At 42.5% G+C, this 17,043-nt stretch overlaps 1 protein-coding gene across 1 annotated transcript in view; it reads left to right on the forward strand.

Annotated features, from left to right (window-relative positions):
• grik3 (glutamate ionotropic receptor kainate type subunit 3) overlaps positions 1-17,043 on the forward strand; it is a gene marked incomplete at both ends in the record, with an annotated part of 100,331 nt that overhangs the window by 52,302 nt on the left and 30,986 nt on the right. Inside the window, 6 exons of the mRNA XM_080540038.1 lie at positions 6,887-7,060; positions 7,579-7,836; positions 8,311-8,489; positions 10,787-10,840; positions 14,385-14,555; positions 16,294-16,437. Of these exons, the coding sequence (XP_080396164.1) occupies positions 6,887-7,060; positions 7,579-7,836; positions 8,311-8,489; positions 10,787-10,840; positions 14,385-14,555; positions 16,294-16,437 (980 nt within the window). The remainder of the gene's footprint in view (positions 1-6,886; positions 7,061-7,578; positions 7,837-8,310; positions 8,490-10,786; positions 10,841-14,384; positions 14,556-16,293; positions 16,438-17,043) is intronic.

Raw genomic sequence — 17,043 nt, forward strand, 5'->3', positions numbered from 1 at the left:
ACGGAATGTCTGCTCTATACCAATGCCTTATTCTATCTTATGTGAGTGTTTATGTTTTCATTTTTTACCGTGCCTGACGCAATGTGTCATGGTTGTTTAGGGTGATGTTGATGTTGCAAGGGGCTGAGGGGGAGGTGTTGTTCACTGGGAGGTAGGAAGTGATGTTTTGGCAGGATGTTTCTGTGTGGGGTAGAGTGTGGCATGTCATCGTGCTTGCCTGCAGTGGCAGCTGGGATGTTTACCAAGCTCATTCTCCATGCTTGCATGGCTCATTTTACTCATGAAGGGACCTGCTTTGCACACCATCATTCTATCTTTAAAGCCACCCTCTTCTCCCTCCCCTTCCTTATTTTTCCATCACTCTTTCTCTCTTCTCACACTCTATCTGCATTGCCGTTACCAACTTGGGGGTAGCAACTTTTTGAATGAATAAGCCACTGCTGTGACTTGTTCATGATGCACACTGTCCCTATACAGAGTGAAGCAAGCGAGGTCGGTGTCTCCTGTCTCCTCACACATCCCTTATCTGTAGTTTTCTTTTTTTTTATTATTATTTTTCTATTGCACTCTGGGTACTACAGGGAAACACCATCGGCCAAGTAGCGAATGATCACTTCTGCCCCACCGGACCTCTCCTTCCTCTCAGTTTAGAAACAAGTGTTAAGGCCAATGCACACGGCGTGCGACTTCGTCGCACCGCCGAATTCGATTCCATTGTTTTGAATGAGACCCAATGAGACAATGCACACGGCGTGCGATGCGATATTGTCGCACAACAACATTCGATTCTCCATTCACATTCATTCATTCATTGGTGTGAATTGAGAATCGAATGTTGTCTTGCGACAAAATCGCACGCCATGTGCATTGGGCTTTAGAGTCACACTGTGGGCAGGATGAAGCAGTTACAGACGTGTGCCGTCATTAGATACAACTTTATTCATCACCCAAACTGGGATAACCCACACCATGTTCTCTACTAAGATGGCATTGTTTTAAAACCCAATTAGTACACATAGATGTATTCATCACCACTCACCAGTCGACATTCTCCCAGAGCAGATTGTTTTCTTTTTTTTCTGAGTGGGGCAGTCCCACTCATATTTTTCATTTTTATTGACAGATACAGTAGAGATTTAGACAGGAAGGATGGGTGAGAGAGAGAGGAGGGATGACATGCAGAATATGTCCCCGGCCGGAATCGAACCGGAGACCCTGCGGTTACATGGTCAACGCTTAACCCGCTACGCCACCGAAGCGCCCAGCAGATTGTTTTCTGAGGAGAATGTCCCCTCCTCTTTTTCTATTGAGTTGTATTCCGTTGAGAAAGGAGAGAGGCAGGGGTGACAGGCGATTATAGGCCATGTGTTTTTTCATTCTTTTTTTTTTTTTTTTACAGAAATGGAACTTAGGCATTCTGTGCTGCCTATCATTAAACCAAACTCAACCCCCAAAACTGCTGCAACTATTTACGCAGCGCCAAAAAGCGTATAGAAGGTATGAATAATGGAAAAAGCACGCTGCTCGCGGTGTCTGAAGAGAGACGAAACGAACGCTTCCCCCCACCACTACATCCTATCCCTTTATTTAGTCGTAGGACCCCATTGTTGTGACAGATATTTCGCTGAAACTGATTCAATGTGTTTCCGAGAGCACCACCACCGCTGTGAATGCATTTCTCTCTCGTAAGTGCAACTTGAATGATGAATTATAGTGTCGAAAGGGCACTCACATGTATGAATAACAAGATGGCTTTTAAGATTGAGGAGGAATATAAATCTGTGTATTTTGGGTGATGCATTGTATTGCTCTTAGAGTCAGATGATTGGTAATGGGGGAAAGTGTGTCCAAACTTTTGACTGAGTGGGTACTGTTACAATGTTCTTCTCTCCATATTATTATGTGGCTTGGATGGAATCTGGGTTTATGGTCAAGTTCATAGTTGAATAAATCAGGTGCTAGTGTCTCCAGCTGCTGTTGACGCAGACAAGAAGGCCTTTCTCTCCTCCTGCTGCGAGCCACCTTTGTGTCGAACTGTGAAAAGATGCCAAGAGATGCAGGTCTGGTTCTCCTCTGCCACCTTATGTGGACAAAGGAGGGTTGGTGATGTGTGTGTGTGTGTGTGGGGGGGGGGGGGGGGGGGGGCTGGCACCGCTCACGGGCCCCTGTCCACCTGGCTTTACTTACCATTGTTCCTCTATCTGGCACACGGTTTGATTGAACAGGCTGGGGGGCTGAGGCTTTGGCACAGCGACCCGTTTACCTCAGTGTTAACAATGGGGCGTTAAATGGAGAGGGGAGTGTTCGGTACCACACATTGTAGTGGTGGTATTGTACCATTCGGAGGTGTGTTCAGCAGTATTGTGCGGTTGGCTCTGGCCGGCGGGAGGATTTGTGGTCTGTTGAAAGGGCATCTGTGTCCTTCTACGAGCGCTGTTCTATGAATCAATTGCTTGCCCCTCCGGGTCCCATCCCAGAGCTCTCGTTATAAGGCGTACCGTCCTGTCCCTCAGACGTTTGACCAGCTGTGGCCTCTGCCGTTAAGCGACAGCAAGCTAATTTTTCAAATGTGGGGTGAGCGAGATATCTAATGCTCTTGGATTTGGCAAACAACCCAGGTATGTGTGTGTGCGTGTGTGTGTGTGTGTGTGTGTGTGTGTGTGTGTGTGGATGGCGAGCACAGCCCCACCATGCCCCCGTAGTTAGAGCTGGGGTAACCTAGGCGATGCCGATCCTGCTAGATTATCCGGTTAGAATGTTTGAGAATGATAATGAGATCAAAACAGTACGCTAAGCTGGGAAGAGGGGGGAGAGGAGGGAGAGTGGAGGAGAGAGAGGGAACGAACGAAAGGGAGGGAGAGGAGGGGAGAGTGATAGCTGCGATAAATTTCAGAAGCAGAACCACTTGAGCATAAAATTAGATTTTACAAATGTGTTGTTACCTGACAGGACTCTGATGGAAGGAGATATAACAACTTTATAAGGCTGCGCGAGTATTACTAATCATAGACAGCGAGGGTAGACGGGGGGTATAACTAAATTAAAACCCTGTTTCTCATTACGGACTGAAACATTATATGGCCAAATGTAATTTATATGATAATACTGTATATTTCGCGTTCTGTCGAAACCTTCTCCCATTACAACACATTCATTATTATTTGAATGGTGTTTCACAAAGAGGATTCAGACATTGAGACGTGACACAGGATTTCATCTTCGTGAGTGAACTTACATGTAAATTGCAACAGGAGTCCCATAAGTCCCCTCATGGCCATACAGACAGTATATTCTTTCAGACACACTGCCTTTCCCCATATTCCTGGAAGTGTCATTTAGTTTCGGATTATTATAATAATTTTAATTAATAATAATTTTGCCATTTAGCAGACGCTTTTAATCCAAAGCGATTTACAATTACGAATTACAGGGACATTCCCCCTAGAGTAACTGAGGGCTAAGTGCCTTACTCAAGGGCACACTAGTAGTGGTGTGGTTTCAGGCGGGATTTGAACTCACAACCTTCCGATCACAAGTCCAACTCACTATCCACTAGACCACCACTACCCCTTATTATTCAATCAATATTATTGATTTCTACATTCATCCATTCATCCATTTTCATTACTGTAGTCTGTAGTTGTGATTGGCTTTTGGTTAGGGTCGTTATATTAGCCTACTTAAACTTTATTTCACTGACAATCACCCACCCACTTCACTAAAAGTAATGCAATAATGACCCAGCCAAAAGCTAATCAAAACTACAATGTCAATACTGTGTGCTTGCACCCCATTGGTCATTATTTGGATTTGTGCATTACAATGAAAACGTGGATCAACTCAGTAGCAGATGGGAACATTTGTCGGTATGTTATTAGTGGTCAGGAGAGGTAGGCCTAGTTATTGCATCATTAAGACATCACTGAAGATTGAGTGCTTGTGTGGATGAGGAATGGATGCTTCCGGAAAAAGGATCAGTTATCAAATGTGCTGTAGCCACGTCAACAGCAAAAATAGAGTACAATCAATTATCATTTTTGGATACTAAATAGATTAAAATGTGCACCCAGCAATGTGTAGACAGTCTCTAAAAAGACACTCATTCAACGGCTTTGATCTAAATGCTTTACAACAGTAGCAGCAACCCATCCCTGGCAGTTGAACATGTTGTGTTGTGTTCCATACTGTATAATTAAAGAGGAACATATTGCACAGTATTGTGCAAGTGTGCTTTGTGCTGGTCATTGTTTGAGGCTCCATCTCTTCTCTCATTGTAAAGCGGCAGAGTGCTGCTGCAACATCCTGGGAGCAGGGAGGCTATTCACACGCAGCCTGGGAATCCCCCAAGAGACGGGAAAAAAAAGAAGTGCACTCAAATTCAGTGGGCTGGCTGGCATACATTTATCCAAGAGCATAATGATATTGGTTCATTGTTTAAGCTTTGACATGGCTCTGCTTGGCAGCAGGGAGTGTGTGTGACCAAGCACATTGTGTCATTGGGACATTGGAGGTTTGAGTTTTACAAAGGAACCCAGTATAGTGTAGGCTAGAGCCACGGTTGCCTATTTCTCAGTTTTGCTCCAATAGGTATCATGACTTTGCTGAAGACAAGCGTCCAATTAGATCAGCCGATATCCTGGCACTGGCTTGTGTTGATGTGTTACTGTAACAAACTGCCAGACTGTACAGAAGTTACTAACATCTGGTCATTTTTCTTGTTAGATTCAATGATAGATGCATCATAACTGATCAGGCGAGTCTATTTAACAAGTTACAAGGGATTAGGACACTACTACACACAGTTGGAATCTTCAGCGCAAACAATTCCATTTTTAACAAAGAAGAAGCCGCACAAATACATAGAAAATGAAGCTCTTTGTGTGTTTAAGCAGCACTGTCAAGAGGCAGTGGTGTCCAGTTCAAATACAACACAATGATCAATTGTTGTACTGAGTGAAATACAGCAGTGTTGTTATGAATGTTTTCCCTCGTCGCCACAGTATCAAAAATGACTCATACAAAGTCAACAGTGTTAGTGTTGTTTTGCCTCAGATGCAAAAATGTGGACAAAATGGAATAACTGATGTAGTGTTTGTGAAATGTTCTTATTTAGGTCTGACATTGTGTCCCGTGGGTTTATTTTTGACCTTCCACACTTAATTCAACAGGAACAGGTTTAAAGTAGAGTAGGCAACCTTGCCTGGTGTGTCAAACGTTTTCTCTCAAGGTAAGGTTGGGTGTGTTTAACGTTTTTTCACATGTGGGCTGCTAATTCGGTTCATCGAGGCTGAACTATTATAGTGTTTAAACGTAGCAGCTACCATTAAACGCTCACAGAGGGCCAAATCATGAAACGCACCAGCCTCCAATTAGTGGCAGATTTTTGCGTCGGGCTACGGCCCTAGAGATTAATTAAGGGTCTCCGTGACGACGGCTAAGAATAGGAAACATGTTAATCCAAAGCCCATTGACTCAAGTTCATAAGAACAAATCCCAAATCGGAAAGTTGTGTCTCAATTTGTGGTTTGCCCTTTTCCAACAAATCATAATGTTTGGTTTCTAACAGGGAGGGTTTTATTTCTGTGTAACTGACCTTCAATATGAATACCCCTCTCTCTGTTTATTCGGGTGGATTTTGTGGTGTGCAAAAAGTGAAGGGCTTAGGCTGTACCTCATTATTTGATGGAGTGGGGGATATTCCCAGCACATTAAGTCCTAAGCATTGTGCTTATGGCAGGATTTTTTGAAAAGGGGACACAAATTATCCCCAGGATTTCCTCTCCCACGGAGCAGGATCTCCCTGTTTATTAAATTTGTTAAAGTGCTTCCGAGCAACGGACATTTTATCCTCTTAACAGTCAAATTAGTATATACTCCAGCAATTACTTAATGTACCTCTAATGAGATTTCCCCTCACGAAATGGAAGGGATTCATTTATTTTAATGCGACGTCTCTTCTACCAGGGAGTTTATGCCTCACATCCTCTCACGATCCCAGAGGAGGCTCGGGGTCATAAATAATGAAATAGGCTTTGGCTTCCCTGGGGTTGGCCACTCTGCACAGAGCAGCAGAGGTCTGTGATCCTGTTGACCACTAGCAGGGTGCTGTCGGGGGGGTATCAGTGGGCCACAGGTGCTGCTGCTGGGCTCCACACTGGGCTACTGTGGGCCTACTGAAATGTCTCCAGGCAAAACACTGAAATATTGATGGGGGAGACATTGATTTCAGCTGTCTCTTCTTTTTTTTGAAGATCCTATCATTTCATTTCTCTGAGCTCCTCTCATATTTTCATATTCGCCCCTCAGGTGTAGATAAAAAACGAGCTACACACTAGTAGGGCCTGTTAAAAAAAAACGTGAAGAAAAAATTGAAACAACTTGATCGTGACATGTAGATAACGTACAACATACATTTATGTAACGTGTCATGCTCATCATATAACTGTCTGTGACGGGTTCATCGTGTTCTCAATCTACGAGTGATTTAATTTGAAAAAAGATACCTGGCGACTAGAATTCCCTTCAATCCCAGCTATATGCTACAGTCATGTTTTACTGTGAGATAAAATGACACCCTTAATGGGCAGATGAGAGGCTAAGCTCTTGTTCTGATGGAGACATTTTCTTCTCCCACTCTCTCCTCGGTTCCATTACTGCTCCAGACATCAAAGCTGCCGTTGGTATTCACATAGCATTCCCTGGAAATGGAGTGGTACTCTCACTGTTTACTGAGCGAATCTAATGCTGGGGTCTAATTTACACAATTCAGTCCAGTCGCTAGTCTTAGTGGAAGAAAAACTCTTACACAGAGTTTTGGGGAGGCAGACAACTGGGCTTGAGGCCCGTTTGGTCTGGTGCTAATGTAGCTGTCTCCTTTGTTTTTCAGGGGGGATTTTCGAACAAACAGAAGGACCCGTTCCGCTCGTCAGTGCCGAGGAGCTTGCCTTTAAATTTGCAGTCAATAACATCAACAGAAACAGGACTTTGTTGCCAAACACGACATTAACATACGACATACAGAGGATTAATATCTACGATAGTTTTGAAGCGTCGAGAAAAGGTGAGTGTAAAGTGCAAAGTGTTTGTCCAGGAACTGTTACCATCACACCATGCTGTGGATGGAAGGCACTGGCAGTATCAGCCCTGTTGACAACAACAACAACAACAACAACAACAACAACAATACACATAACCGTTTCAAAGGGTTCATTAGTGCAGTATCACATACTGGATTTTCGATCAAACATTTGATGTTTATGTTTTATATTAGGTAATAGTTCATTGTTGATTCTAATCCTAAACTTTAGCCTGAACCAGGATTGTTTTTCATTTGAATAAGTGTGATGTATTTCTGTACATCTAGACCCAAGTATTAATGAATATTAATGTTTACTACCGTTTTAACAAGTCTTATCCAATATCCTACTGATACTCATTAATGTCATTAAACACATTTTTCACTTAACCCTAATCAAATGATTGGGGACTTCTTCTGCCGCATTGTTAATTATGGTTTAATATGCTACAGCCCAGCGTAATTCTTTGAGATGACTTTTCTCTCTGTTCTTGCCGTTCTAGCTTGTGATCAACTGTCGTTAGGCGTAGTGGCCATATTCGGGCCGTCACATAGCTCGTCGTCAAACGCTGTCCAGTCCATCTGCAATGCGTTGGAAGTGCCACACATCCAGGTCCGGTGGAAACACCACCCTATGGACAACAGGGACAGCTTTTACGCCAACCTTTACCCCGACTACTCCTCCCTAAGCTACGCCATTCTGGACCTAGTGCAGTTCCTCAAGTGGAAAACAGCCACCGTCGTATATGACGATAGCACAGGTGAGGGTGAGAGCAGCCATCTTGTGTTTTTTTTTGGGGTCTAGTATTTCCCCCATTGTGATTTACCGTACTCTCTAGTTGAGAAGATTCATTTGATACTATGAAAATGAGTGAATTACACATCCATACATTCTTACATTCATAGGCAGCAACATATAGCATTTCGTGAGCTTAGAATGATAAGGTTCTATCTCCGTTTAGGGCAGTTCAGAGATATTGAGCGTCAAAGTTTTTACATTCCATTATGTTTTGTGAGATGGAACCTTTGTATTTTATTCATTACTTACTCAGAAATGTCAACATTTTAAAAATAACACCACACAGGCATTAATAAACACCTAATGGATCAGATTATGTAAAAAACTAAATTTTTACAAAAATGGAGATAGAATAGATGTGTGTATTCACTGTTGAATAATGAATAATGTTGCACATTGGTGTTTTTTAGCTTTTCTGCTGTTTGTTTCCTCAAAGGGCTTATTAGACTACAGGAACTGATCATGGCCCCCTCCAGGTACAACATCAGACTAAAGATCCGCCAGCTCCCCATGGACGCCGACACCAGGCCTCTCCTCAAGGAAATGAAGAGAGGCAGGGAGTTCCGGATCATCTTCGACTGCAGTCACACTGCGGCTGCACTGATTCTCAAACAGGTGAGAGACACAAACACTTCATTGCATTGCCATTGTATTACCTGAGATCAGTGATCAAGTGATGATTTTTTCTTTGGTTTCTAACAGGGTGTGTTTATTTCTTTCTGTGTAACTAACCTTCAATATGAAGTAAGTAAGTAAGTAAAACTTTATTTATATAGCACCTTTCATACAAGAAATGCAGCTCAAAGTGCTTTACAACAGGAATAAGAACATAAAGTGAATATACCGGTAAAAGGACTTATCGTCCCTTCCTGGGGTCTGGTTACCCCTAAAATCCAGTATCCAGGACCTACTGTCCTTTCCTTTAGCCTACTTGGATCTCGGCGGGTCTGGTTACCCCTGAAATCTAGTATCCAGGACCTACTGATGAATACCCTTATCGGTTTATATGGGTGGATTTTGCGGTGGCAAAAAAGTGGAGGGGAGGAGAACAGAGCTTTGGTTCTCTGGGTTACAGGGTCAGCCATAGTCGGCGCCACTGGAGCAGTTAGGGGTTAAGTGCCTTGCTCAAGGGCACAACCGCAGTGGTTGGCACCTTTGTTATGATGCCAGCAACCCTCCAATCATCGGCTCACATGCGGCTCCCTCCTGGGGTGGGGATCGAACCAGCGACCTTCTATCAATTTACTGTATTTTTCCTTGCCAATGTACAGATCAAGTAGTTTGATCCTCTCTCACTCACCCACATCGAAACATTCTGTGTTGATTTTGATATATAAGAACATAATGTAGGCCTACACATGTGTGGCTTTCAAGGAATGTTGTGTGGTTTATGCTTACAATGCCAGACGCATGCTTGAGTCTGTAGACTGCCGTGGTGACAGTGCAGATCAGCTAATATACTGCCAAAGATGACCTGTGGGCCAACTCAGCTTTATTACTTCTGTACTAAGGAGACTACCTGAGGCAAGGAGGAGTGTAAAGCTGAATCGTTTAATCCAAATGCATTTTGACTTTAGTAAGTTCAGTTCAAGCTTGTCGGTTTAAAAAGGTGATAACTCAAATGTCACTGTAAGAATATTGAAGTATACCTAGCAGTATTTTTTTTTATTTATGTAATTCACACTCCTTATATAGGGCCAGGAGTTCTTCTTATGTAGGGCCAGGAGTTCTTCCGTACTAAAATGTAGAACACTCCTCCTTCTGCAAGGCTCTGTTTGAACCTTGTTATGGAGTCTGATCGTTTTGTGTCTCTCAAGGTCCCGCCCTGTCTTGTGTTCCTCTCTTTACATTGACAGCCTCACAACCCCCCCCCCCCCCCCCCTACTCTACCCTCTACGTGGAGGAGAGAGAAAATGAAAAACATGGCAGACCTTCTGTCTGAAGTAGTCTGGCTGGGAGGCCTATCCCAGGTGTCTCTTAAAAGTGCTGACCTCCTTTTGCGATGGTTCCGTCCCGGTGGCACTCTGTCACGTTTCTTTAAGTGGCTCTGCCACCAGGGGACCGGGACAGATGGAGAGTTTGTGAAAATGAGGTTGATGAAGCGTAAAGGCAAAGGGAAAGAAACGCAGGGACCCAAAACACAAATGTATGAGCGACCATAAACGTCTAAGGGGTTGTGGGTCGTATGCACCCAACAAGAACAGGAACCTCATTATTGTGTTCATTATTCTAATTAAGCAACAGCAGTGGTCCTACGTCTACTTTACGAGTGTCATCTCTTTAGAAAATAGGGTAATCTATTTGGTTTGTGTTTGGGAGAAGAAGCGACTTTGCCTTCCAAAAGTACCGCAACTTATTTACATAACCTTGGGTATTCTTTCACAACAGATGGTACAATTAAACAGGAAATGCTGTCGCCATGGGGAAACCGAGCATTTGAATGTAGATTGAGTGAAACAAGAAGTGCTGGTGATGGGGGGGGGAAGGAGGACAAGATTACCTCTCTCTTTTTTGATTGAAGGCCCCTTAACTCTGAGGAGAGAGTCATGTGACACAAGCGATCGCAAACCGTTTTTTTAAATGCACGGTATAGATTTAGGATCCAGCATCCATGTGGAATCATCATTTGATGATTTTATTTTTAGTGTTGTGGATGGATTTTTACAACACATGTGGGGCTATGATTGCAATATCAACACCGTAGACTTGGGAACACTAACGAGCAAGGATGGTCAATATGCTCGTTAAGACCTGTGGCTTTTTTTTCTTCTTTTTTTTGGCTCCTGCAGACCGTCCGACGTGATGTTGTATCTGTTTGTTTTGACTACGATATTGATTGCATATTATCCCAGTGACCTTTTTCATTGTCTTGTCTCCCCCATTCCACTCCCCCCCCCCTCTCCCTTCCCCAGGCCCAGACCATGGGAATGATGACAGAATACTACCACTACATCTTCACTACTCTGGTAATGTACAATGGCATGTTAATGCAAATCGACTCTCGTTCGTTTGTACTCATCATCCTGCCGTTTTGAGCTTTTGATGAATAGGCGGTTAATTGCAGATGGGTTTTTGGATCCGGTCCACAATATCAATTTTGTTTGACAAACTGGCGGCGGGATAATAGAGTCTTCAGTATTCCGCTGTAAACACTTCTACTCCCCTCCCTGTTAAAGTCAGCGTACGTCTTTGAAGAGGCAGAACAAAGGCAACAGATTGGGGAGTCAGTAGTGAATGTCACGTCTTAGTTTCTCAGAGAAATGGCTCCGGCAGATAACTTCTGCCTTGAGTGTGAGCTGTCATCGGAGTCCAGAGTGATCACTGTAGCTGTCATCGGAGTCCAGAGGGATCACTGTAGATTATGTTGATGAAAAAAATACTAACAACTCACCCATTGTGGAAACAATTCAACTTGTGATATAATGATTTATTATTATTTGTTTTTAAATAACAACTTTGTTTATTGAAGTTTTCATGACAGTACAACATCTGCAGTAGGTCAAACTGTACATATACGCTAGACATATTGCACATACCTACATGTAGTCAAAATAGAAGACTGTTGAACGTAGACTACAGTAAATAGATTTATTATGATTTTAGTGCAACTTTTGAGTGTCAATTGGTTGCTCTAATACAAGTACATCCTTATTTGATTATATTAGATTATATTAGATTCATTAGAACATTGCAGAGTACCAGACAATGAAATGCAGTTCAAGCATCTCACCAGAAGAGAAAAAAACATGATATAAAAACATGACAATGATAGTGATAGGTACAGTATGGCAAGTACGGTAGTTTAGAGGTATATAGTATGTAAGGTAACAGTTAAGGTAGCTTAGGTTATGCAGAGGTAATGCAGAGGTTACCTCAACAACATTAGTCAGGCGACAGGGAGCCGGGCGGGGAGACCCCTCAGGTGGGCTGTTGGGGTCTTTGTTCAGAGCAGAGCACAAGGCTACAGTGCATAGGCCTTACTGTCTGATGACAACAGGAGGGGTGGAATTGGTATTGTATCCCCATGGTGATCGTGTTGTGTGTGTTCCTATTGGATAGCTGTCTCTCTCTCTCTCTCCGTCTCACACGCACACACACACACACACACACACACACTCTCTCTCTCTCTCTCTCTCTCTCTCTCTCTCTCACACACACACACACACACACACACACACACACACTCTCTCTCTCTCTCTCTCTCTCACACACACACACACACTATCTCTCTCTCTCACACACACACACACACTCTCTCTCTCTCACACACACACACACACACTCTCTCTCTCTCACACACACACACACACACTCTCTCTCTCTCACACACACACACACACACACACACTCTCTCTCTCACACACACACACACACACTCTCTCTCTCACACACACACACACACACACGCCCTGGCATGACAAACTTGGCCAGTCTGTTGTGATAATGCGATATGACATACAGGGCCATGCGTGACGTGTGTCATCTTTCATGCCTAGCAGCATGGCAATGGCATTGTTCTGCCACGCGTCACTGTTGGTTTACCGCAGCCAAAGCTTAAATGGTAAATTTCACAGCTCTCTTTATTGTCATAGTGTACCGACCGATGTGTCTCTACCATGACACCATGAAAGCAGACGGTTCCGTTATGAATTGTTGCCTATTTCTTGATAGAAAATACTAGACACACAATTTAGTTTAGCTACTAACTTTTAGAATGATAATGCCTTTAGTTTTGATGTACTGTATAGTGGCACCACCCCCCCCCCCCCCCCCCCCCCCCCAAAAAGAGAAGAATATCTTGCTGGTATATATATACAGGACTGCTGGATCTGTCTCAAGGTGATGGACGCACCATTAAAAAGATTATAGCTGGCGGCCTGATTTGATCTGAAATGATGAATACACATTTGGCATATATGGCAACACAATTCCCCTTGATAATATTCTGTGATAATGTTCCTGTTTTATCATCTGGTGGGGTGAGGGAAATGCTGACTTATCAGAGCGTGAAACGGCAACAGCAGAGTGGTAGGGGTAATAGCAGCCTTGTCCTCTGAAATAGGTCTGTCATGGTGCTAGTTTTTCCACCCTGCGGAGTGATCTCCAATAACCTGTGGAGAGAACTTTATTATGTGTTACTGTAACATGTATATCATTCCCTTTGAGGGAAAACAACAGGGATGTTGATACAGATTCATCATCCTCGTCCTGGACTAATAGATTCTCCGTTGAATGATGTTTATTAGTCTAGCGTTAGGTTTTGCTGTGTCTGTGAAACTGCCCTACTCCTTTATATCCACTCAGTATAATGCTACTGTATAATGCTAATGTAAGGTTTTCTGTTTTCTTTTTACAAATGGCTTTTTACAGAGTCCAGTACGGTACTGTCAGTGAAGAAGTGAAGCCCTCATAATTGTTGCATGTTTAGTTTAGTTTTTTTGGTCAAACCTATGCAAGGCCTCTCGTTTGCCTAATGAAAAGCTGGCGTACATGTCACCTTGATTGAATTGTCTCAGAATCTGTGCGAACGCTAGTTAGTACGGCAGCCAGGGACTTAATTTGGTTTCCGTCATGAAAACAGAGTGCTGTGTTAAAGCCTGCAGTAGCTTACATAGTTGTGGAGAGAAAAGAAATAAAACATTTTTAGTATCTGGAGGCGAACGTTCTTCAGCGTGGGTCTTACACGCTCCCATTCCCCCAGCACCAACCCCACAGGGTGCTAATCTATTATGTTCCCTCCAAATGTCTTTTTAGAGACCCCAAGGCCCATTCCGACACAATATGTGTCGACATGTGACTTCACACTTGAGCCAGAAGAGGCTGCCCGAAAAATGACAGTTAACTCAGATTAAATCTGTGTTTGCTTATAAGGCTGCGGAGAGGGAGGGAGTGTAGTAGTGGCTGCTGCATTATTAATTGGCTCCAGCGAATTAAGTGTTTTTTTCCGGCTTTTTTTTGGCTGTGAACGTTAACGTTGTCTGGCTCATTTACTCGGGGAACATGAAGCAGCAGTAGGAGCACACAAAGTTGTGTCGTCATCTGTCACTGACAACAGACGCATCACAGGCCATCAGATTAAACGATGTTAGTTTCTACAGAATGCTATTTTAGGGGTTGTCATTTTTAGAGGTTAGTTAAATTGTAGTTGCAATGTACCTCTGAACTATACCATGTGGTATAGCATACATATGTACCATACCTATATATGTGGATAGTGATAGGATGACAACACAACGGGAGACTGATGTTAGGTTTCATTGACTGTGCTACACATAGTCTGAAACACCCTACCATATCCCCTTATGCCCAGACAGCTCAAAGCCTCAAATGATCCCACCTCATTCGTTTTTTTTTAATACATCTCTCTTTTACCCACCCTCTCAATTCCCCCTCTTTTTATGTGAGTACAAAGCAACCAGAGGATTCTCTTACAGCAACAATGAGGACCCAATCCCAGTCGGCTAAATGAGATCCCCTCCCCTTTTTTTTTATCTCCCCCTTTCTCTGAAGGACCTGATGGCCATCGACCTGGAGCCCTACCGATACTGTGGCGTCAACATGACCGGCTTCCGCATCCTCAACGTGGACAACCCTCAGGTGGCGTCCATCGTGGAGAAGTGGTCCAATGAGAGACAGTTACCACACAAACCAGACTCTGGTCTGCTCGAGGGGATCATGACGGTATGTTTTATTTTTGCATCATTTCCAATTTGATGTTTATTGTTATGGAACTTCGCGACGTTAGAATTATAAGGTTCTATCTCCATTTTTGTCAAAATTTAGTTTTTTACATAATCTGATCCATTAGGTGTTTATTAATGCCTGTGTGGTGTTATTTTTTAGTTAGTAATTCATAAAATACCAAGGTTCCATCTCACAAAACATAATGGAATGTAAAAACTTTGACGCTCAATATCTCTGAACTGCCCTAAACGGAGATAGAACCTTATCATTCTAAACGGAGATAGAACCTTATCATTCTAAACGGAGATAGAACCTTATCATTCTAAACGGAGATAGAACCTTATCATTCTAAACGGAGATAGAACCTTATCATTCTAAACGGAGATAGAACCTTATCATTCTAAACGGAGATAGAACCTTATCATTCTAAACGGAGATAGAACCTTATCATTCTAAGGTCACGACTTGTAAACGGAGGCAGATTGGGATCCTTTGTTAGGTTTGTTCCAGGCCTGTTGTGTATATGAATAGTAAGCATGTTGATATTTATGATAATACCGAGTACTACTTTTTAAAATAATTATGATTCATGATCATTAAAATAACAATACCATTAGGGCCTATTGTAATCATAACGTCAGATAAGCACTTAGATTTAGACTTCAAATCCCATCGCGCGATAGTTTAAAGTCCAATAATCACAAATCCCATCCCAGATATTCCAATAAAAGCATCTCTTTATTCTCCAACTTAATATCAGAATAGCTAATGGACGATAAGAAATATTCAATATGAATGTTTAATTGTTGTAGTCTCTCTCTATTTGTTTATCTCTTAATGAGTTTAACTGTGGTTCAAATACTCCCACACAACTCTCTCCTCTGTCTTCATGTAGAGAGTGCAGTGCATCATGTAGTACACACTTTTAATTGCTCCCGGAACAATGTAAGATAGAATCTAGGTGACACAAACATCAAGGTAGGCTGCCTTTAATTTATTTTGTACTTTATACTTAATACTTCATATCCACATTTACAAAAGGCATCGAGTGCAGGTGGGAGTAGCATCAGTTATTGAGCTCCTTCTTGGAGCTTACTATCACGAAAAGACAATGCTCTGACTTCCTTTATTCACCTAGCTTGCTGTCTCATGCTGTGGTCTACCACATCTATGGCATTTTTCACCAGACCCTGTCACATATCCAGATGTACTGTATGTGTCTATGATGTTATAGAGGACGCTGGCGTTGCTTGTTCGCCGCTTCTCCGCCCCGAAATCTAAGGTGTAATTGCAGTATACAGAGTAGATTGTCCTACGAAGACAATTAGATTTAGATTTAGTCATCTAAAAAATTCATTAGACCCCTATACTTTCTTTTATTTATTATTTAAGTTTCTTATTATTATTACTACCCGATCTTTTCAGTTTGTAAAGCGTCTTTGGTTTGAGTGTCTAGAAAAGCGTTATATAAGTCTAATGTATTATTATTATTATTATTATTATTATTATTATTATTATTATTATAGGTCTCCACCATGTCCACACAGTCATCAGCTGAAATAATGTCCTTATTAATGTCCTTAATAATGTCTAGAAAAGCGCTATATAAGTCTAATTTATTATTATTATTATTATTATTATTATTATTATTATTATTATTATTATTATTATTATTATAGGTCTCCTCCATGTCCACACAGTCATCAGCTGAAATAATGTCCTCCCTCTCTTCCAGACAGATGCAGCTCTGACCTATGACGCGGTCCACATTGTGTCCGTCTCCTACCAGCACGCCCCCCAGATGACGGTCAACTCTCTGCAGTGCCACCGCCACAAGCCCTGGAGGTTCGGTGGGCGTTTCATGAGCTTCATCAAAGAGGTGATGAAAACACAATCTGTCGTGGTCGGTGTTGGTGTTTGATACAGAGTAGGGATTAACATGTGTCACCGGGGTTTCTGGGATTGTCCTGGGAACATGTTTGACATTTCCAACAGAAAAATATAATGAGATCCGGGAAAGTACCCAAATCAATTCCCAATATCAGCACTGAATGATGTTTATCTTGTTAGATCTTGGTGGGATTGTCTAGAAACATATATGCTTATGTCACTCACACACACATACACATACCGTACATACACACACATATACACTCTATCCTCATGTCACTCAGACACACACATCACACATACCCACACACATACACACACACATTCTGCTTCGAAGATTCTTCAATCTTTAACCGTTTCAGTTAGCTTTCACATTTCAGCTGCTGTGCTGTCTGTCATACCAATGTCTCACACTGAAGCAAGCACCCCAATCCCACTGAAACCCCAAATCTTACCTCCTGTCTCTCATGACAATTCCTGATTTTATCCATGGGTTAGTTAATCCATAGGGTTGCTTTATCAATCACCTATTCAGATCGAATACCACTAGAACATTGTCCCTGCTTCTCTGCGCTCATACTTGCTGCCCATATGA

Source organism: Nansenia antarctica (assembly GCF_963989245.1).
Source record: "Nansenia antarctica genome assembly, chromosome: 10".
In the NCBI taxonomy this organism is placed as follows: Eukaryota; Metazoa; Chordata; class Actinopteri; order Argentiniformes; family Microstomatidae; genus Nansenia; species Nansenia antarctica.